The sequence below is a fragment of the Somniosus microcephalus genome, chromosome 23, assembly GCF_052327205.1.
Source record: "Somniosus microcephalus isolate GS21.2 chromosome 23, FLI_Smic_1.0, whole genome shotgun sequence".
Taxonomy (NCBI): Eukaryota; Metazoa; Chordata; class Chondrichthyes; order Squaliformes; family Somniosidae; genus Somniosus; species Somniosus microcephalus.
In genome coordinates, this window is record NC_141009.1 from 14,185,612 (window position 1) to 14,207,000 (window position 21,389).

The window sequence follows — 21,389 nt, forward strand, 5'->3', positions numbered from 1 at the left end:
ACCAATCACCTGCAAGTTCCCCTCCAAGTCACACACACCATCCTGACTTGGAAATATATCGCCAACTCTTCATCGTCACTGCGGTCAAAATCCTGGAACTCCCTCCCTAACAGCCACTGTTGAGGAAATTACCTTCACCACACGGACTGCAGCAGAGCTTCAAGGAAGGCCGGCACTCACCACACCACCCTTCTCAAGGACACAATTAGGGATAGAAACATTAGACATCAGAAGATAGGAGCAGCAGTAGGCCATTCGGCCCCTCGAGGCTGCTCCACCATTCAATGCGACATGGCTGATCATCAATTAGTCCCCTCGCTCCCTGCCCTTTCTCCCCATAGCCCTGCAAATTTTTCCCTTTTAAGTATTTATCCAATTCCCTTTTGAAAACCATTATTGAATTTGCTTCAACAACCCTTTCAGGCAGATTAAATTAAGATTTTGAGGCAACCCAAAGTGCGTGGCGGAGGGTGGGAGGAAGGCAATAAAGGAGTCCGTAAATATTCCCAAACAGTTTGGCTGCACTTTGTGCTTTTTGACATTTGGTGGCCGTTATGTTTGGTGAGTTGGGACAGGGAGTCCCCAAGAATTGTGTGCGTATATTTGTTCTAAAAACTGGGTGCCCTCCGACTCAGTGTAAGCGATTCCACTGGAGATCACATGGAATTACATCATTACATGGAATGTACAGCACAGAAACAGGCCATTCGGCCCAACATTTGGCTTAACTTTTTTTAACCTCCCCCCCTGCGCTCCTCTAATTCTGCCCTCTTGAGCATCCCTGATTAAATTGCTCAACCATTGGTGGCCGTGCCTTCAGTTGCCTGGGCCCTAAGCACTGGAATTCCCTGCCTAAACCTCTCCGCCTCGCTACCCTCTCTTTCCTCCTTTAAGACGCTCCTTAAAACCTACTTCTTTGACCAAGCTTTTGGTCACCTGCCCTAATTTATCTTTATGTGGATCGGTGTCAATTTTTTTGTCTTAAAATACTCCTGTGCAGTGCCTTGGGATGTTTTACTACATTAAAGGCGCTATATAAATACAAGTTGTTCTTGTTGTTAGAGTCAACCACATTGCTGTGGGTCTGGGGTCACATATAGGCCAGACCGGGTAAGGATGGCAGATTGCCTTCCCTAAAGGACATTAGTGAACCAGATGGGTTTTTATGAGAATCCGGTAGTTTCATGGTCACCATTACTGATACGAGCTTTTTATTTCCAGATTTATTTAATTAACTGAATTTAAATTCCCCAGCTGCCATGGTGGGATTTAGAACTCATGTCTCCAGATCATTAGTCCAGGCCTCTGGATTACTAGCCCAGTAATATAACCACTAATAAAAACAGAAAATGCTGGAAATACTCAGCGGGCATCTGTGGAGAGAGAAACAGAGTTAACGTTTCAGGTCGATGAGCTTTCGTCAGAACATAGCCACGGTGCTACCGTATCCCTTAGACTGCCCTCTGAAGAAAGAAAGAAAGACAGACTTGCATTTATACAGGGCCTTTCATGACCACCAGACGTTTCAAAGTGCTTTACAGCCAATGAAGTACTTTTACACAGAAACATAGAAACATAGAATATAGGAGCAGGAGTAGGCCATTCGGCCCCTCGAGCCTGCTCCGCCATTCAATGAGATCATGGCTGATCATCCAAATTCAGTACCCTGTCCCTGCCTTCTCCCCATATCCCTTGATCCCTTTAGCCTTAAGAAATATATCTAACTCCTTCTTGAATGTATTTAATGAATTAGCCTCCACTGCCTTCTGTGGTAGAGAATTCCACAGGTTCACCACTCTCTGGGTGAAGAAATTCCTCCTCATCTCTGTCCTAAATGGCTTACCCCTTATCCTTAGACTGTGACCCCTGGTTCTGGACTCCCCCGCCATCGGGAACATCCTTCCTGCATCTAGTCTGTCTAGTCCTGTTAGAATTTTATAAGTTTCAATGTGATCCCCTCTCATTCTTCTAAACTCCAGTGAGTATAAGCCCAATCGACCCAATCTCTCCTCATACGTCATTCCTGCCATCCCAGGTATCAGTCTGGTGAATCTTCGCTTTGAAGTGGAGTTGTGGCGGTACCACTGAGTTAATCTAGCTAATTGTATATAATTCCCTTTAATGATGTTCTAACACCAGCCTAAACCTGTACTATTGTGTTGGGCATTACTGGGTTTTGTATATAGTGTTTTGCATGTACGGGGCGTGGCCCCTTTAAGAGCGCGGGCAAACGCGATGACGTCACGTCGCACATCACATGACCACCCAAACGCGGACAAACGCGATGACGTCAAGTCGCACATCACGTGACCACCCAAACGCGGGCAAACGCGATGTCATGACGCAATCCACGGGGCTGCCCAGGCAGTCCTCGTGGCGTCCCCGTTGGGTGAAGACCTGCTCCATGGCTCTCCTGCATCGATCTTTGTTATTTCTGGAATTCGTCAAATCCTATAATAAAGACCTGTTTGATTGTTCTCCTGAGTCGACCTCAGTTATTAGTTAGGAATACATCAATTCCTACTGTTGTAATGTGGGAAATGGCCTGGCAAGACACTCAGTTTATACCAAAGCGCTTTTAAAGAAGTATCACCGCATGGACTGCAGCGGCAAGGGCAACTAGGGCTGGGCAATAAATGCTGGTTTTGCCAGCAACTCCCACATCCCCGTGAACAAATTTTATAAAAACACCCCCTGTGGTAGCACGTTCCACATTTCTCACCACTCTCTGGGTAAAGAAGCTTCTCCTGAATTCCCTGTTGGATTTATTAGTGACTCTCAAATTTATGGCCCCTAGTTTTGTACTTCACTACAAGTGGAAACTTCTCTAAGCCTATCCTATCAAATCCTATTTCATAATCTTAAAAGACCTTTATTAGATCCACAAATGCACCATGATAATCTTATATGCTCAATGACCTACCTTAAAACATAAATAATTGCTCAGCCATCCCTTTGTGATGAGCCCGAAGCCAAACTTTAATTTATAATTTGTTTTTACATTATTAAAAGGATTGAGGTTGCCTCCCCTGCGAGGTTGCTCCTGGCAACCGGAGACAACAAACTCCCGGGGGAAGGGGCGGGCCCTTTCTCCCAACTCTCGCGAGGTCCCCCCTGCTCACGGGCGCTGAGGTATCGCGAGAGCTCTTCCCACAGGCCAGACCAAGATGGCGGCCTCCGTTACCGAGTTGCTGCGGGAGATCGCGGAAATGGAGGAGCCGTTGGAGGAGCTGCGGAGCCTCAAGACCGCCGTCCACTCGGTGCCGCTCAACGCGCTGCGGGAGCTGGCGGGGGGCCTGCGTTTCGGGGTGTTGTTCGGCCTGCTGAATAGTGACGACAGGCGAGTTTGTTGTCGTGGATTGTTGTAGGCGGCTCCTGCTGCTGGGCCAAGCGATGGCTGTGAGTGTGTGTGTGGCTGTGTGTGTGTGTGTGTGTGTGTGTGTGTGTGGGCTGTGTGTGTGTGTGTGTGTGTGTGTGTGTGTGTGTGTGTGTGTGTGTGTGTGTGTGGGGGGCTGTGTGTGTGTGGGGGGCTGTGTGTGTGTGGGGGGGCTGTGTGTGTGGGGGGGGGCTGTGTGTGTGGGGGGGGCTGTGTGTGTGTGTGTGGGGGGGCTGTGTGTGTGTGTGTGTGTGTGTGTGGCTGTGTGTGTGTGTGTCTGTGTGGGGGGGGGGCTGTGTGTGTGTGTGTGGGCTGTGTGTGTGTGAATTCGACCCAACACAATCGTCGCTAAGCAAAAGGAAAAATATCTGTCATATTGGGCAGAAACAACAAAAACCCAAAGCAAACTCAATTGCTACTTGGCCCTAAACAGACAATACAACATAGCTGATTACCTGACCATGGTAAAGGATAACAAACTGAGAAGAACCTTGACAAGGTACAGACTTAGCGAACATAGCCTAGCGATCGAAAAAGGCAGACACAGGCAGACCAGGCTGCCAAGAGAAGACAGGATATGCTCTCACTGCAGTCAGGGAGTAGTTGAGACAGAGATGCACTTCCTCACAGCCTGTGGAAAATATCAGGGCATCAGAGAGAATTTCTATCAAAAATTCTCACAAATATGCCCTGAATTCAGAAATCTGACTGACAACCAAAAACTCCCATTCCTACTGGGGGAGGAGAGAAGCTGTGTAACACTGGCGGCACACTATGTTACAGCTTGCCATGAACAGAGGGACAACCAGTAAACTAAGACAAGAGTATATATAAACAAGGCGAAAATATATTTATAAACTCGGGGATATACCTGTTTATACACTATGAATGGAACCGCGTTTATGTGTTCAACCATAAATGTATTTTGATGCTTTGGCAACATAAGATGTACCTTATCATGCCAATAAAGCGATTTGTATTGTATTATTGTATTGTGTGTGTGTGTGTGTGTGTGTGTGTGTGTGTGTGTGGGGGCTGTGTGTGTGTGGGGGCTGTGTGTGTGGGGGGGGCTGTGTGTGTGGGGGGTGTGTGTGTGTGGGGGGGCTGTGTGTGGTGGGGGGGGACTGTGTGTGTGTGTGTGGGGGCTGTGGTGGGGGGGCTGTGTGTGTGTGTGAGGGGGGGGGCTGTGTGTGTGTGTGAGGGGGGCTGTGTGTGTGTGTGTGTGTGAGGGGGGGCTGTGTGTGTGTGGGGGGGTGTGTGTGTGTGTGTGTGTGTGTGGGGGGGCTGCGTGTGTGTGGGGGGGCTGCGTGTGTGTGGGGGGGGCTGCGTGTGTGTGGGGGGGCTGCGTGTGTGGGGGGGCTGCGTGTGTGTGGGGGGGGCTGCGTGTGTGTGGGGGGGGGGGTGTGTGTGGGGGGGGTGTGTGTGTGTGTGTGGGGGGGGCTGTGTGTGTGTGGGGGGGGCTGTGGTGGGGGGGGGCTGTGTGTGTGGGGGGGGCTGTGTGTGTGTGTGTGTGTGTGTGTGTGTGTGGTGTGTGGGGCTGTGGTGGGGGGGTGTGTGTGAGGGGGGGGCTGTGTGTGGGGGGTGTGTGTGTGTGTGGGCTGTGTGTGTGGGGGGGCTGTGTGTGTGTGTGGGGGGACTGTGTGTGTGTGTGTGGGGGGGCTGTGTGTGTGTGGGGGGGGCTGTGGTGGGGGGGGGCTGTGTGTGGTGGGGGGGGACTGTGTGTGTGTGGGGGGGGCTGTGTGTGTGTGGGGGGGCTGTGGTGGGGGGGGGTGTGTGTGTGTGTGTGTGTGTGTGGTGTGTGTGTGGGGCTGTGGTGGGGGGGTGTGTGTGTGTGTGTGAGGGGGGGGCTGTGTGTGTGTGGGGGGTGTGTGTGTGTGTGTTTGTGTGTGGGGGGGCTGCGTGTGTGTGGGGGGGCTGCGTGTGTGTGGGGGGCTGCGTGTGTGTGGGGGGCTGCGTGTGTGTGGGGGGGGCTGCGTGTGTGGGGGGGGCTGCGTGTGTGTGGGCTGTGTGTGTGTGTGGGGGGCTGCGTGTGTGTGGGCTGTGTGTGTGTGTGGGCTGTGTGTGTGTGGGGGGGCTGTGTGTGTGTGTGTGTGTGTGGGGGGGCTGTGTGTGTGTGTGTGTGGGGGCTGTGTGTGTGGGGGGGCTGTGTGTGGTGGGGGGGGGGCTGTGTGTGGTGGGGGGGGCTGTGTGTGTGTGGGGGGGGGCTGTGTGTGTGTGGGGGGGGGGGGCTGTGTGTGTGTGGGGGGGGGGTGTGTGTGTGGTGTGTGTGTGGGGCTGTGGTGGGGGGCTGTGTGTGTGTGAGGGGGGGCTGTGTGTGTGTGTGTGTGAGGGGGGGCTGTGTGTGTGTGTGTGAGGGGGGGGGGTGTGTGTGTGTGTGGGGGCTGCGTGTGTGGGGGGGGCTGCGTGTGTGTGGGGGGGGCTGCGTGTGTGGGGGGGGCTGCGTGTGTGGGGGGGGCTGCGTGTGTGGGGGGGCTGCGTGTGTGTGGGGGGGTGCTGCGTGTGTGTGTGGGGGGGCTGCGTGTGTGTGTGAGAGGGGGGGGCTGCGTGTGTGTGTGAGAGGGGGGGGCTGCGTGTGTGTGTGAGAGGGGGGGCTGCGTGTGTGTGTGAGAGGGGGGGCTGCGTGTGTGTGTGAGAGGGGGGGCTGCGTGTGTGTGTGAGAGGGGGGGCTGCGTGTGTGTGTGAGAGGGGGGGCTGCGTGTGTGTGTGAGGGGGGGCTGCGTGTGTGTGTGAGAGGGGGGGCTGCGTGTGTCTGTGAGAGGGGGGGCTGCGTGTGTGTGTGAGGGGGGGCTGCGTGTGTGTGTGAGAGGGGGGGCTGCGTGTGTGTGTGAGAGGGGGGGCTGCGTGTGTGTGTGAGAGGGGGGGCTGCGTGTGTGTGTGAGAGGGGGGGCTGCGTGTGTGAGGGGGGGGCTGCGTGTGTGTGTGAGGGGGGGGCTGCGTGTGTGAGGGGGGGCTGCGTGTGTGGGGGGGGGGGCTGCGTGTGTGGGGGGGGGGCTGCGTGTGTGTGGGGGGGGGGCTGCGTGTGTGTGGAGGGGGGCTGCGTGTGTGTGTGAGAGGGGGGGCTGCGTGTGTGTGAGAGGGGGGGCTGCGTGTGTGTGTGTGAGAGGGGGGGCTGCGTGTGTGTGTGAGGGGGGGGCTGCGTGTGTGAGGGGGGGCTGCGTGTGTGTGAGGGGGGGGGCTGCGTGTGTGTGAGGGGGGGGCTGCGTGTGTGTGAGGGGGGGGCTGCGTGTGTGTGAGGGGGGGCTGCGTGTGTGTGAGGGGGGGGGCTGCGTGTGTGTGAGGGGGGGCTGCGTGTGTGTGAGGGGGGGCTGCGTGTGTGTGAGGGGGGGCTGCGTGTGTGTGAGGGGGGGCTGCGTGTGTGTGAGGGGGGGGCTGCGTGTGTGTGAGGGGGGGCTGCGTGTGTGTGAGGGGGGGGCTGCGTGTGTGTGAGGGGGGGGCTGCGTGTGTGTGAGGGGGGGGCTGCGTGTGTGTGGGGGGGGGCTGCGTGTGTGTGGGGGGGGGCTGCGTGTGTGTGTGTTTTTTTGTCTGCGGGGGGGGGCGCGCGCGTGTGTGTGATTTCAATGGCTATTTTCAGCCTTTGCTGCAGTGGTTGTTGTAAGAGATCACTCGAAGGCTGTGAACTGATATTGCACAGCTTCAATTTGGGTAGACTGCTATGGCCAATATTTGTGAGGAGCTTCTTTGTAAACTGCCGTTTGATAACAACAGCTTGCATTCATATAGCGCCTTTAACGTAGTAAAATATCCCATGGCACGGCCTTGTGCCCTTGTAAACAAACAGGAGGATCTGCAACTGACTGGACAGATTTGCAACACGAGTGGACTTTGTCATCAATCTAAAGAAAATAGCTGTGACAAACCAACCAACACTCAATAAACATCTATCATTGATAATACTTGATATACCTATCAATTCGTCCAATAAAAAGCGACGAGTTAGGAACGTAACTAAAGGTTTTTATTGACTAAATAACAGAGCCCACCCTCGTGGGTGATCGGGTCCAACAAGGAGGAATACCAGCCAGTCGACTACCTTTATACCTGGGCAGGTAGGTGGAGCCATGGGCGGAGTCGGAGGTGGTCAGCCCAGGTATAACAGCGCGACAAGAGGCGACCTCGTATAGTGATACAACAGTGAGAACAGTGATAACAATACAACAGTGATAACTATAGTGTAACGATAGTGAACGATAAAAGTGGTTTACCACAATACTGGACTGAATGTTACAGCTTTCATCTGGGAAGCATGGTGCTGTTGATCCAGAAGTGCATGGCTATATCACAAAGGCCAATTACTACTTTAGTGGACTGAACAAGTCTAGGGGCCAGCATGTTATCGGTTTGCACACGGAACTTAGTCTATCATACTGTCGTGATCTTGAGTCTCCTGTCGGAGACAGTGCTAATAATAAGTGTGACGTGCTCATAGATGACCGGTTTCCCAAGCTTATTCTGTGCAGTGAGCTCACACACAAGTGCTCGTGGTGTGGGGGTAGAAAGCACAACTTGGAGCTGTAAGGCACTAATAAACTGGCAGAACGGTCAGAATGGCATTCAATACTGAGTGGACTAGTTTGAGATTTGGTTATGTCAACGGCAACACGTTAACATCAATGACAGCAGCAGCAATTGGATGTAAAAGATCCCATGGCACTATGCGAAGAAGAGCAGGGAAGTTCTGTGGTGTCCTGGCCAGCATTTATCCCACAAGCAGCATCACTAAAATAGATTATCTGGACATTTATCTGGTTATATGATACCGTGTCTCAATATAATTTGGGTTTGGGCCTGTTGAATCAGACACGACTACATATGTATATTTTAAAAATCGATTTAATCTTTATTCATGACACTTCAAATATACCAGCAAAGTAGCAACATGCCTATAGCAGTAAGAGGACATTGCGCTACATTCCTGCTATGGGGCAACCGTACCAACAGGACACAAGTGATTGTCTCTGTCCTGGGAACTATGCCAAGAGGTTTCTTTCTTCTGTGGATGATTTGGCATAGCTCCCTGCTGAGTATGGACCTTTTCCCTTTATACCCTTATTGCGATGTGCCAGCTATGCTGCAGTTCTCTTCTGTTTGCCTTTCACATGAACTTTATTGCACGTGTTTGAGCAGTTGGTGCCCCTGTTGCTGGCTTGATACTTTCGTGTCCTTACAATACGATTCGGTAACCATCGACTACTTTCCACCTAGAACATCTTTTCCTTTTCTGACAACTGTTGAACTTTGGGAAGATGCCCAAATACTCCAGACATTAATTAGCTACTTCAAAATATTGTGGTTTAAAACTATATTATCATGTTTTTCCAATGCAAAGTTAAACTGTCACACAGTTACAATATGCTCAGTAACCTGATATACAAAACAAGCTTTGGAAGTATTACACTAGCAAGCTCCCTCCAATTAACCCTTTCCATTCTGGTCTATTACATTCATCCAAAGTTATTGTCCAACATCTCCGTTGCTGTTTGTGGGACCTTGCTGTGCGCAAATTGGCAGCCATGTTTACCTACATTATAACCGTGACTACACAACTTAATTGGCTGTGAAACGCAGTTGGACATCTTGATGTGAAAGGTGCTATATAAATGCAAGTTCTTTATACCTACCTCTTGTACGGTTTTGAGTCTTCATTTTGGTTTATAATAGTGTATTTTGATCAGTATAGCTCATTTAAAAAAATTTTTTTTAATGTTCCCTCTGATTAAAGCCATTTGCATTTTCTCTTTTTTTGATCATAAATGCCATTCATGAATTTTCCCCACTTTCATTTTTTAATGAATGCTGTGATTTTGGAAAGCTTTGAGTTGAATTTAATAAATCTGGTCGCTTGTGTGCTGGTGCCAGAAAATGACCATGAAAGCTGCTGATTTTTGTTAAAAATCCAACCGGTTCACTAATTCCATTCAGGGAACAGCACCCACCACCCTTGCACAATCTGGCCCCGATGTGACTCCAATCCCAAACGATGCGGTTGATTCTTAATGCCCTCAGGGCGGTCAGGGGAGGGCAATGAGTACTGCCTTTCCACTGCTGCCTACATCCCAAGAACAAAAAATAAATAAAGCTCCAGCAATGTTTCTGCTGGCCATGCAGTGATGTGGCTCAACTGATTGCTTGCATCTCCTCTTGCTCGCCAATCTGGTCAGCCGTCTGCCAGATCCGATTTTATTCTGTCTATCTAAATCCACTTGTCCCTTTTTGTTCAGGGAACAGATTGATGCATGCGTTGCCATTCTTGAGCGACTTCTGCAAGCTTTGGAACCGGTCTACCTGGCTCAGAATTTCAAGGTGGAACTCCAGAAGGGACTTCAGCATTCTGATGACGGTGTTAAAATCCTGGCAGTGTCCCAAGTAAGACGAAAGTGTGATTTTAATTTTAAAAAAAAATAAAAATAAAAAATATATCTTTTACTCTTATTGTTTTCAATTACGTTTTGAAACTCAAATTTGGCGTTGCCTTGCACTTTGGGCCTGTGCCTTTACCTTGGTTTCCCAGTTTAAAAAAAAAAAATGTTTGGAGAAGGAAAAGTCAAGCTGCACATGATTGGCGCAACTAGTGCAATGACTGAAGGCTTTAAATAATCTCCGGAAAAGTGTAATCTAAAACCATATTCTATTTTATTTCGGACAAATCCATTTAATTGACAAATGATTGTTACTAATTTCAGTGCACATGACGCAACAAAGGTAGACCCTTCTCAGTGCTGTTTAGCTGTAGACTGGGGAACAATTGGTTATAAAAACAGAAAATGCTGGAAAATCTCAGCAGGTCAGGCAGCATCTGTGGAGAGAGAGAAAGAATTAACGGTTCAGGTCAATGACCTTTCATCAATTGGTTAGTTGCTTTTTGCTCTTTTAAATGCCTATATTGAACCATTACTTTTTATATAGAATTGCATAGAATATGCAGCACAGAAACAGTCCATTTGGCCCAATTAGTTTGTGCTGGTGTTTATACTCCACACCAGTCTCCTCCTATTCCACCTACCTCATCTCAGCCTTTCAGCATATCTTTCTATTCCCTTTTCTCTCGTACTCGTCTAGTTTCCTTTTGAAAGCCTCCAAGCTATTTGCCTCAACCACTTCCTGTGGTAGCGAGTTCCACACTCTAACCACTCTAAGTAAAGACATTTCTCTATTGGATTTATTAGTAACTATCTTGTATTCATGGCCCCTAGTTTAGGATTCTCCCACAAGTGGAAACATTCTCTCCACATCTACCCTGTCCAACCCATTCACAATTTTAAAGACCTCTGTTGGGTCACCTCTAAGTGTTCTCTTTTCTAAAGAAAAAAGCCCCAACCTGTTTAATCTTTCCCGATAGCTGTAATCTCTCAGTTTTGGCACCATCCTTGTAAATCTTTTTTGCACTTTCTTCAGTGCTTCGATGTCCTTTTTATGGTCTGGCGAGCAGAACTGTACACAGTACTCATAAGTGCACCCTGACCAGGGTCCTGTATATTGGAGAGCCAACCCTTGTCTTATTTATATATAATATACCTGATTTATACATTGGAATTGGCATAGGTACTGCCTGCCCCCATGATTGGTAAGAGATATGTAAATGTATTTCTGTTTTTGGAGTCATTCACAGCAGTTTAGCAATAATGCACTGTGCATGTTACTGTTGAGAATTGTGGTTTAAGTACATTAAAAAATATATATAGCACGTGACATGTAGAGTTGGAGAAAAGCTGGGGGTGTGGGCAGTACAAACTACAGTAAATCTTTTTAATGTTGAGGTGCAACTGCTTGTATATAAATGTCATTTCTTTCAGTCAAAAGAACAACATTCCTATTGGACTCTTCACACTGCATGTTAATTTTTCCAGATTGGGCGAATTGTTGAAAATGCAGATGCAGTCACAGCAGTTCTCGGCTCGCCTGAGTTGCTCAAGGAGATGATTCACTGTATTGGCGGCGAGAAAATATCTGTCGCAAAAGAGGTGAGGTTACACTTAGTGGGGTGCAAGTCAAATAATTACTGATGCCCTCTGAAAGCTCTTTGGGGTCTAATGTTCCACCATAAAGGGGCAGTGATATCCCTTGATGTGTTTATAAAAAAAAAAAAAAAAAAAAGAAATGATGATTCTTATAGGTGGAAATGCTGTTGGTATAACAAGGTAGACATGGTGCAAATTTTTGGTGGAACCGTTGAAGTTTACAGCATAGATGAAGGCCATTTGGCACATTGTGTCTGTATGGGGTATTTGCAGGAGAAACTCTGAACAAATCCAACTGCCCTGTTCACTCTGCATAGATCTGTGTATTCCTCGGCTTTATTAAATGTTTATGTATTACAAAGTTGTGATATGGGCCGGTACTTCTGGAAGTGTGGACGGAATGTTGAGCACCAGGAGGGTTGAAACCTGGAGGCAAGTCCACTTGTGCATCTCCTCGTGACTGAATACAGAGCAGAATTGACCGGCCTGGGAACATTAAAAAAAAAAAATACAGGGTACCAAAGTAAAATAACATGCTTGTTCCTAGCTTGGTGCAAAATAGAAACTTATATCTGTCACCCAGATACATATATTTAAAAAAAATCAAAAATACAAGTGGTGTATTTATATAGTACCAGTGATTTGTCTTCTCTGGTCAAAAATGGAACCAATCTTCCCTACAGTAACTCTGAATATTGCATTGCAAGTCGATTGGTCCCTGCGATAACTGTTGCAGTGTTGATGCACATCTGTGTCAGCTTTTGTTTCTGTTGTGTGCTTCCTGGCTGGCAGATGGGCCCCTGAACTTGGAATGGTAGCATAATACTTTCCTGGTGGACTGTGCCTGTGCCGCCTTAGTGTGATGGGATGCACAAGTTTGTGATTTTAATGGCATGATCCTAAATTCAATACTGCAACTGTGACTGTTACAGGGACGGGCAACTATATAAATGTGTTCAGCGCTATATGCATCGTTTTTCTTGTCTCGGGTGATATTTCCCTCTGCGAGTAAGGGACCGAAGAAACAATGGCAGGAAATTTATTGATGGTGTCATTTTTTTTGTTTTCTTCAGGCAATCAAATCCCTTTCCAGGGTTGCCCAGAGTAAAGCTGGACTTGATGCATTGTTCATGACCGGTATGCTGCAAGATTTGAAAGATGTCATGGGCACCAATGATGTGGTACGATACCGAGTCTATGAGGTACAGTGCACCTGCTGGAGTAGAGCTCTGAAATTATTCTCCTTTCAATAATCAACTTTTGGTATATTCTTTATTGCTTTTCTCAAGTCTCTGTTCTTCTGTAACCTTCAATTTACTGTCTGTGCCTATGGTATTTAACACGATATATTAAAAAGTGCATGTTCTTCACATACTTCCTCAAGTCATTTACAGTTGTCCACAACTTCCTTTAAGGAGTGCGTCACACATTAGGACCCTATTTTAACCATTAAATAGATACAAAGAACTGTGATTCACTTGAAAGGTTTGTTTATTTTGACTTCTTACTGGAGTTAAAACATTTCCTGAATACTGGTGACCATTTGGAAATGTTACTGAGCCCAGCACTGTTGTGGAGCTTAATTAATATCGGTAGATAGTTACTTACCTGGGACGCTTCAGAAGTTTGGTCATTTAAACTGATTGTTGATCCAGCCCATTTGTCTTAAGGCCTCGCATAACCTAACCTCAGAGGATTGAGTTATGAGGAAAGGATGGGGGGCAAAAAACATGGGCTGTTCAAGCTTGTAAAGAGGTGACTGAGGGGGGACTTCATAGAGGTGCCCAGAGAGATGTTCACTATTAACAAAAGCTCTAGGACAAGGGGACATGGATTCAAGCTTAGACAAGAAAAGGTGAATATACAGAAAAGAGATAACTTCTTCATGCTGAGGATGAGGTCAATAACTAGGAGCATAGATTTATAGTAATTGATAGAAGGATTAGAGGGGAGTTGAGGAGAACTTTTTTCACCCAGAGGGGTGATGGGGGTCTGGAACTCACTGCCTGAAAGGGTGGTAGAGGCAGAAACCCTCGTCGCATTTAAAAAGTACTTGGATGTGAACTTGAAGTGCCGTAACCTACAGGGCTACGGACCAAGAGCTGGAAAGTGGGATTAGGCTGGATCGCTCTTTTTTTGGCCGGCACAGACGCAATGGGTCGAATGGCCTCCTGTGCCGTAAATTTCTGATTCTCTGATGATGGATGTGGAAATGGAGGGCGTTTCAAATTTCAAGACGATAGATTAAAATTTTGGCAATCAAGATCAATTGAAGAGTATGAGAGATAAAGTGGGGCTCGATCGATGGAAATGGTCTTTTCCAGTCCTGTACAGCTCGTGTTCAAATCCCTCCATGGCCTCGCCCCCCCCACATCTCTGTAACCTCCTCCAGCCCTCGCAGAACTCTACGTTCCTCCAACTCTGGCCCCTTGTGCATCCCCCATTTCCTTCGCCCCACCATTGGCGACTGTGCCTTCAGTTGTCTAGGCCCTACACTATGGAATTCCCTCCCTAAACCTCTTCACCTTTAAGACCCTCCTAAAAACCTATTTCTTCAACCAAGCTTTTGGCCACCTCCTAATATTTCCTCCTTTGGCTTGATGTCAATTTTTGTCTGATTATGCTTCTGTGAAGCGCTTTGGGACTTTTTTCGACCTTGTGTAAATACAAGTAGTTGTAATGGTCTGGGCGAGTAGGGCTGGTCTTTGCTCGCTCTTTCCATTTATAAGATAGTAAACAGTATAAAAAGGTAAATCTGGTTCAAGCTGAACTGTGGCTTAAACTGGTGCAATGCAAATTTAGGACTGATGCCAGGAAATTGCTCTTGTGGTACTTGGAATGGACTTATGCATTGGTTAGTGGAGGCAAAAATAACTCTGCTTTTATAATTTTCCCTCTTTCAGTGGTATTACAGTAGGGGGTGATGTGAGTCTTTGATTTGACACGGTTTTAAGTTGAATCTTTCAAAGGAAACCACTGCATTGCAGCTGTTTGCACCGCTTGTACTTTTTTGGCTGTTGAATTTTTTGTAGTCTCTTTGGTCTCCCCGGGCAACAGGTGAGGAGACCTACTCTCTGTCATCGGTTTGTACCACTCTTCATAGGCTGCAAGGAGCTGCATGAGTTTCCCCTCTTCTGCGCCGCGCCCCTCAGTTCCATGCCCCAAAAGGGGCTGCGTTAGGCCCTCACTTAGTGCAGCTGCCATCAGTAACTCTGGAGAATAGGTAAGCCATTCAGCACCTCTAGCACCTGGAGTTCTTTAGTGGCACTGTGTTTTATATATAATTTACAGCTTCAGAATATGCAGTATGATCTTGGTACCAATGTTCCCTCTAATAATTTTTTTTCTGTGCGTGGTCCCTTTAACTGGCTGCGCAGCCCATTCAAATTTTCGCACGTACGCGGTTTCTTGCATGTAAAAGCCGGTGGGCGGCCTGCGCGGGACCTCCAGACCGCCGAGTTAACGGGAACGTTGCTTGGTACCGCTCATTTATTGTGTGCTAAACTGGAGGGAACTGCTTCGTTATTTAATTTTTATTTCTTGACTTGCAGCCTACAAGTGCAATTAATAACCCAAATCTCTTCACCTAAAGTAACGTGACCGTTATACATCTCATTCTGCGAGCAGCGTTAAACGCCCTTGTGTTATTGCCTTGCAGCTGGTGGTGGAGATCTCGTCTGTGTCGCCTGTCTCCCTGGGTTATTGCGCCAACAGTGGCTTCATATCTCAGCTGCTCGGCGAGCTTGCAGGGTATGATGTTCTGGTCAGGTGAGCAGGTTACTGCTTGTTAGAAATCTGTTGTATTGCTTTGGAAGGAACCAGATAACTTTCAATTGCTAACCTTCAGCCGCAAATTTTGGAGGTGTCTGTTACTTGAATGTAGCCACGTGTTTTTGTCGCCTCGGCGGTTATATTGGATCGTTTTCTCATTTTGGCCCGCGGCACTGGATTTACCATTGTAGGCAAGGGGGTAAAAGCAGTGCCCCAGGCCAAAATGGAAGTGGCAATACCTATTCTGGCTTTGCCTTGCTCCCCTACAATTGTGCCTCCTGCTCACAGAGCAGCGTGGACAGAAAATTGTGTGAGCATCATCATCCAGCCAACTGGCTGGAGTCGGATTAATTGTGGCAAGGGGGAAACTGGGGTTAACTATCTGAAGGTTTCTCTGACGCCATATAAGCTCACAACTCCGAACTGTCCACAATTTGCCGCTAATTGGTAATCTCGCTCCAATCACAAGGATGCCAGGGTTGGAAAATGGAAAATCACGTTGTGCAGTGGGAATTCATTTCTGGGTCTTTGAAGTTAAAATACATTGTTGGGGTAGTGTTGAGCTGGACTCATCCTGAATCTAACCTGTTATGTCTGACCTGGGAGTGTTTGCTGACACTGGGTATCCAAAATAGAAAAAATGTTTTCCCCCTTATTGACAACCTTGCTGCTTTTCTAAGTAAGATTGCCTGTCTAAAAATAATTTGATATTCTAGACATGTGCGCAGTCAACTGGTTTGAGGTGGCCCAAAGTGTCTTTCATTGCGGGCTAGATTCAAACCTAGATCACCAAGGTGAAAAGACAGTGTGGTAATTCACTGGACCACTTGGCTCTACTTCGCCCTCCCTCCCTCTCGTGCACCGTGTTTAAAATAAATAAATAAATAATTTCAGGATAAATCCCATTCACCCACCGCCCCTGTGCTCGCTGACCTACATTGGTTCTTGGTCTGGCAACGCCTCAGTTTTAAAATTCTCATCCTTGTTTTCAAATCCCTCCACGGCCTTGCCCGCTCCCTATCTCTGTAATCTCCTCCAGCCCCACAGCCCTCCGAGAGCTCTACGCTCCTCCAATTCTGGCCTCTTGCGCATCCCCGATTTTAAACGCTCCACCATTGGTGGCCATGCCTTCAGCTGCCTGCGCCCTAAGCTCTAGAATTCCCTCCCTAAACCCCTCTACCTCTCTTTCCTCCTTTTTACGATGCTCCTTAAATCCTACCTGACCACACTTCTGGTCATATGTCCTAATATCTCCTTATGTGGCTCGTGTCAAATCTTCTTTGATTACACTCCTGTGAAGCGCCTTGGGATATTTTACTATGTTAAAGGTGCTATATAAATGCAAGTTGTTATAATGGCTAATTCAATGAATTACAAGTGTTTCGATTCATTTTCAGAGCCACTGCTATAGAGATGGTTACCACACTCGCTCAGAGTCCGCACGGACGGCAGTACCTTGCTCAGCAAGGCACCATTGATAGAATCTCAAACATGATCATTGGTGCTGATTCAGATCCCTTCTCTGGCTTTTATCTGCCAAGTAAGTAAAGGAAATTGTTTTGTGCTTCCCTCTTTTTGTCAACCCAGTAATAAGAAAAAGTTACGGACAAGAAAGCTCGTTCCTCTGGTGAATGAATTCTCCCGGCCTGGCATCCAACTCGCCCGGCTTAGCATTTGCTTTAATTTTCAACTCCCCTGATGTTTTTTGACCCCAGTTCTGGTAGATTGTTCCACGTGTACATCCCCTTTTGAGTAAAGAGTTTTTTCCTTAAATGTATCTGTTTTAAATTTACTTTTCACTACCCTTGAAGTACTTGCTCTACCTTCCAAAATTGAGTTTAAAAAAAAATTAAATCTTCAAAATGTATTTGTACAAGAATGGCGATGCAGCGTCGTGCCCCTCTCTCCCTCTCCCCCCCTCCCCCCTCCCCCCTTTCCCCTCCCCCTTTCCCCTCCTTGATGACAGTCCTTAAAACCTACCTCTTTGACCAAGCTTTTAATCGCCTGTCCCAACGTCCCTTTCTTTGGCTTGGTGTCAATTTTTAAAATCTGATTATGCTCCTATGAAGTGCTTTCGGAAGTTTTACTATGTTCAAGGCACTACACAGATGCAAGTTGTTGTTTTGTCGTCAATACAGTTCTGGCTGTGAATTAAAAGCTGTAATTTAATCAAGGAATTTGGACCCTATAAAGCTCGACCAAAAGAAATATTCTGAATCGCTGATCTATTTAAGGGACTCTGGGAGCTAAATGCAATCTCCAGCAATGCCAGTTGGCTCAGGCAGGGGTAAAACTGACCAGGATTCTTGTGCTGGTCGCTACACCCCTGCTAGAAAGGGGATATGGGCGGAGAATCGGATTGGTTGGACTGTGATGTTCTCTGTGGTAGAACGGGCCTGTTGATGTTTGTTGTTTAGGCTCACACGTGACCAGTCGTTTGTTTGAACATCCAGAGGTGAGTGTCCACGGTGGATCAGTGCCTCAGGAGAGGACGGTGAAAAGATGGGGCATGGGGAATTCACTCCTTGTAGGCAGTGTTCCCTGTAAGGTGTGCGGCCGCACAGCACAGTGTGAAGGTACCAGGCAGGCTGCGCTCAAGCTGCCCCGTTTAAGATACTGCGCGTGCCCGGCCACACTACAATTTAAAGGTACAGCGCATTTAAATACAGGCCGCGCACCCGCGGTAATATTAAAGGAAGTATTGGTGTTGCAGCTCTACACGGCATAAAGGCAATGTTGAGATCCGTGACTGGGAGTTATGAGCATTAATTGCAGTCACACTATGTATTTGAGCACTGAGTGTATATATGTGTTAAAATTCTTTTGCATTCTCTTGACACACTGGTGTCTGTGTGCACTCCTCTGTCTGAGCTTCTATTTATTCCTTTCTTTGCAGATTTAGTGAAGTTCTTTGGCAATCTGGCAATGGTTGACGGCCCTCAACAGATCTGTGAGCGTTATCCTGTCTTTATTGAAAAGGTGTTTGAGATGATTGAGGGACAGGAGCCAACCATGGTTGGAGTGGGCCTGGATACCATTGGGATTCTTGGCTCATGTACTGAAGGAAAGCAAGTTCTCCATAAAACAGGTAAACACTGTTATTGCTTCAATTCCCAACTGAACTAAAGGTAAATAAATTGAGTATTTTGTTCTTTCAAGTTGGGTGTGAAAGGTGCTAAATCAAAGTTTCTAAAATTCCACTTACAATTCACTGCTGTAATGCTAGTGTGCAGGATGATGTATAACTAATTTACTCTTAGGTCCCCTTTAACCTTCTCTGCTCTAAGGAGAACAATCCCAGCTTCTCCAATTTCTCTGCATAACTGAAGTCCATCATCCTGGTAAACCTCCTCTGTATCCTCTCCAGGGCCTTGACATCCTTCCTAAAGTGCGGTGCCCAGAATTGTACACAACTACTCCAGCTGAGGCCTAACCAGTGATTTGTAAAGATTTAGCATAACTTCTTTGTTCTTTGCATTCAATGCCCCTATTTACAAAGCTAATTATCCCATATGCTTTCTTAACTACCTTATCAACTTGCCCTGCCACCTTCAAGAATTTGTCAATATGCATCCCCAGGTCCCTCTGCTCTTGCAGCCCTCGCGAAATAGTACCATTTAGATTATAATGCCTCTCCATGCTGTTTCTCCCAAAGTGCATCAACAACACAACTTGTATTTATATAGTGCCTTTAACATAGTAAAACGTCCCAAGGTGCTTTACAGGAGCGATTTATCAAACAAAATTTGACACCGAGCCACATACGGATATATTAGAACAGATGACCAAAAGCTTGATCAAAGAGGTAGGTTTTAAGGAGTGTCTTGAATGGCGGAGCAGGCTCGAGGGGCCGAATGGCCTACTCCTGCTCCTATCTTCTATGTCTTACAGGAAGGCGGTGATGTTTAGGAAGAGAATTCCAGAGCTTAAGGCCTAGGCAACTGAAGACATGGCCGCCAATGGTGGAGCGATTAAAATCGGGGATGAGCAAGAGGGCAGAATTGGAGGAGCGTGCAGATCTTGGCAGTTCTAGGGCTGGAGAAGGCTAAAGAGATGGGGAGGAGTGAGGCCATGGAGGGATTTTGGGGGAGGGGGGGGGGAATCTGCAACCTGATTTGTAGTTTAAAGCTGGAGACATTTGATCGGTGTGTTACTTGTCTGTCTGTTGGAGAGGTCTGAAGATTATGGGGGTGTCTCCCATTCATTTCCGGTGAGCTTATCGGCAACATTAGTGGCTAATTGTTCTTCCTGGGCACAGGGCCACCCATATCACTTTGCGCATAAGGTCACGTTCATAGGAACTTGCCTGTGACAAGATCCTTTGCGCTGGGCACAAGAAAAGCTATCAAATCGTGAAGAAAGCAGGAAACTATAGACCAGTTAGGCTAACATCTGTCATTGGGAAAATGCTGGAATCCATTATTAAGGAAGTAGGAGCAGGACATTTAGAAAATCATAATACTGTCGAGCAGAGTCAGCATGGTTTTATGAAAGGGAAATCATGTTTGACAAATTTGCTAGAGTTCTTTGAGGATGTAACGAGCAGGGTGGATAAAGGGGAACCAGTAGATGTAGTGTATTTGGATTTCCAGAAGGCATTCGATAAGGTGCCACAAAAGTTACTGCACAAGATAAGAGCTCATGGGGTTGGGGGTAATATATTAGCATGGATAGAGGATTGGCTAACTAACGGGAAACAGAGAGTCTGGATAAATGAGTCATTTTCAGGTTGGCAAACTGTAACTAGTGGGGTGCCACAGGGATTAGTGCTGGGGCCTCAGCTGTTTACAATCTATATTAATGACTTGGATGAAGGGACCGAGTGCACTGTAGCCAAATTTGCTACTGATACAAAGATAGGTGGGAAAGCAAGTTGTGAAGAGGACACAAAGAATCAGCAAAGGGATATAGAAAGATTAAGTGAGTGGGCAAAAATTTGCCAGATGGAGTATAATGTGGGAAAATGTGAGGTTATCCACTTTGTTAGGAAAAATAAAAAAGCAAATTATTATTTAAATGGAAGGAGACTACAGAATGCTGCAGTACAGAGGGATCTGGGGGTCCTTGTACATGAAACATTTGACTCATTTGGCTGTAAACAAACACAGTATAAAAAGACCAGGCTAGTGCGAGCAAGCAAGCACTGAGTGCGAGTCAGCAGAGAGTGCTGTGAGTTTGGGTAAGTGTGTGAGTTAGGGTAAGTGGGGTGTTAGGTGCTCTTTTCAAACTTTAACTCTGGGTTGTAGCTAAGGCCTTTCTGGTGCAGAGTGACTGTTGGTAAACCATTTAACTGGTGTAATTAGAGGGATTGATTTAAATTAAATCCAATTAATTAAAGGGGATACTAGCATCTATAATCGGGCAGAGGGTGTCCATAACTAACAATAAAAAATTTAATTAATTACATAGAATGGAGCAGGTGATGTGTTACTGTTGCGAGATGTGGGAGCCGGTGAACCCCATTGAGGCTCACGGTGATTACGTCTGTGACAAGTGTCTGCTGCTACAGGAACTCCAGCTCCGTGTTGATGAGCTGGAGTCTGAGCTTCAGACACTGCGACACATCAGGGAGGGGGAGAAGTACCTGGACTCTGTGTATCAGGAGGTGATCACACCTATGAAGTTAATTAATTCAGATGTAGCCCATGGTCAGGGACAGGACGGTGTGACTACAAGTGAGGCAGGTACGGGGATCCAGGAGGTAGAGCTGGAGGAGCCGCAGCCCTTGCTCTTGTCCAGCAGGTTCGAGGTTCTTACTCCCTGTGGGGACGGGAGCAGGGACTGCAGGGAGAATGAGCAACCTGGCCACAGCACCGTGGAACGGGGGGCCATTCAAGAGGGGGAAGTAACTAGAAATGTTGTGGTAGGGGATAGTAGTATTAGGGGGATAGATAGAGTTCTCTGCAGCTGAGAGCGAGAGTCCCGAAGGCTGTGTTGCCTACCTGGTGCCAGGGTTAAGGACATCTCCTCTGGGCTGGAAAGAAACTTGCAGTGGGAGGGGGTGGATCCAGTTGTCGTGGTCCATGTTGGTACAAACGACGTAGATAGGACTAGGAAGCCGGTTCTGTTAAAGGAGTATGAACAGCTAGGGGTCAAATTAAAAAACAGAACCTCAAGGGTAATGATCTCTGGATTATTACCTGAGCCACGAGCGAATTTGGCTAGGACAAATAAAATTAGAGAGTTAAATGCGCGGCTCAAAGACTGGTGTGGGAGAAATGGGTTTTGCTTCCTGGGACACTGGCACCAGTACTGGGGCAGGGGGAGCTGTTCCGTTGGGACGGGCT

At 47.3% G+C, this 21,389-nt stretch overlaps 1 protein-coding gene across 1 annotated transcript in view; it reads left to right on the top strand.

Annotated features, from left to right (window-relative positions):
* The first annotated feature begins 3,089 nt into the window (after positions 1-3,089).
* psmd5 (proteasome 26S subunit, non-ATPase 5) overlaps positions 3,090-21,389 on the top strand; it is a 29,730-nt gene continuing 11,430 nt past the window's right edge. The window contains exons 1-7 of the mRNA XM_085965438.1: positions 3,090-3,340; positions 9,595-9,739; positions 11,221-11,334; positions 12,405-12,533; positions 14,990-15,099; positions 16,500-16,642; positions 17,999-18,190. Coding sequence (XP_085821564.1) covers positions 3,168-3,340; positions 9,595-9,739; positions 11,221-11,334; positions 12,405-12,533; positions 14,990-15,099; positions 16,500-16,642; positions 17,999-18,190 — 1,006 coding nt within the window. The 5' untranslated portion in view covers positions 3,090-3,167. The remainder of the gene's footprint in view (positions 3,341-9,594; positions 9,740-11,220; positions 11,335-12,404; positions 12,534-14,989; positions 15,100-16,499; positions 16,643-17,998; positions 18,191-21,389) is intronic.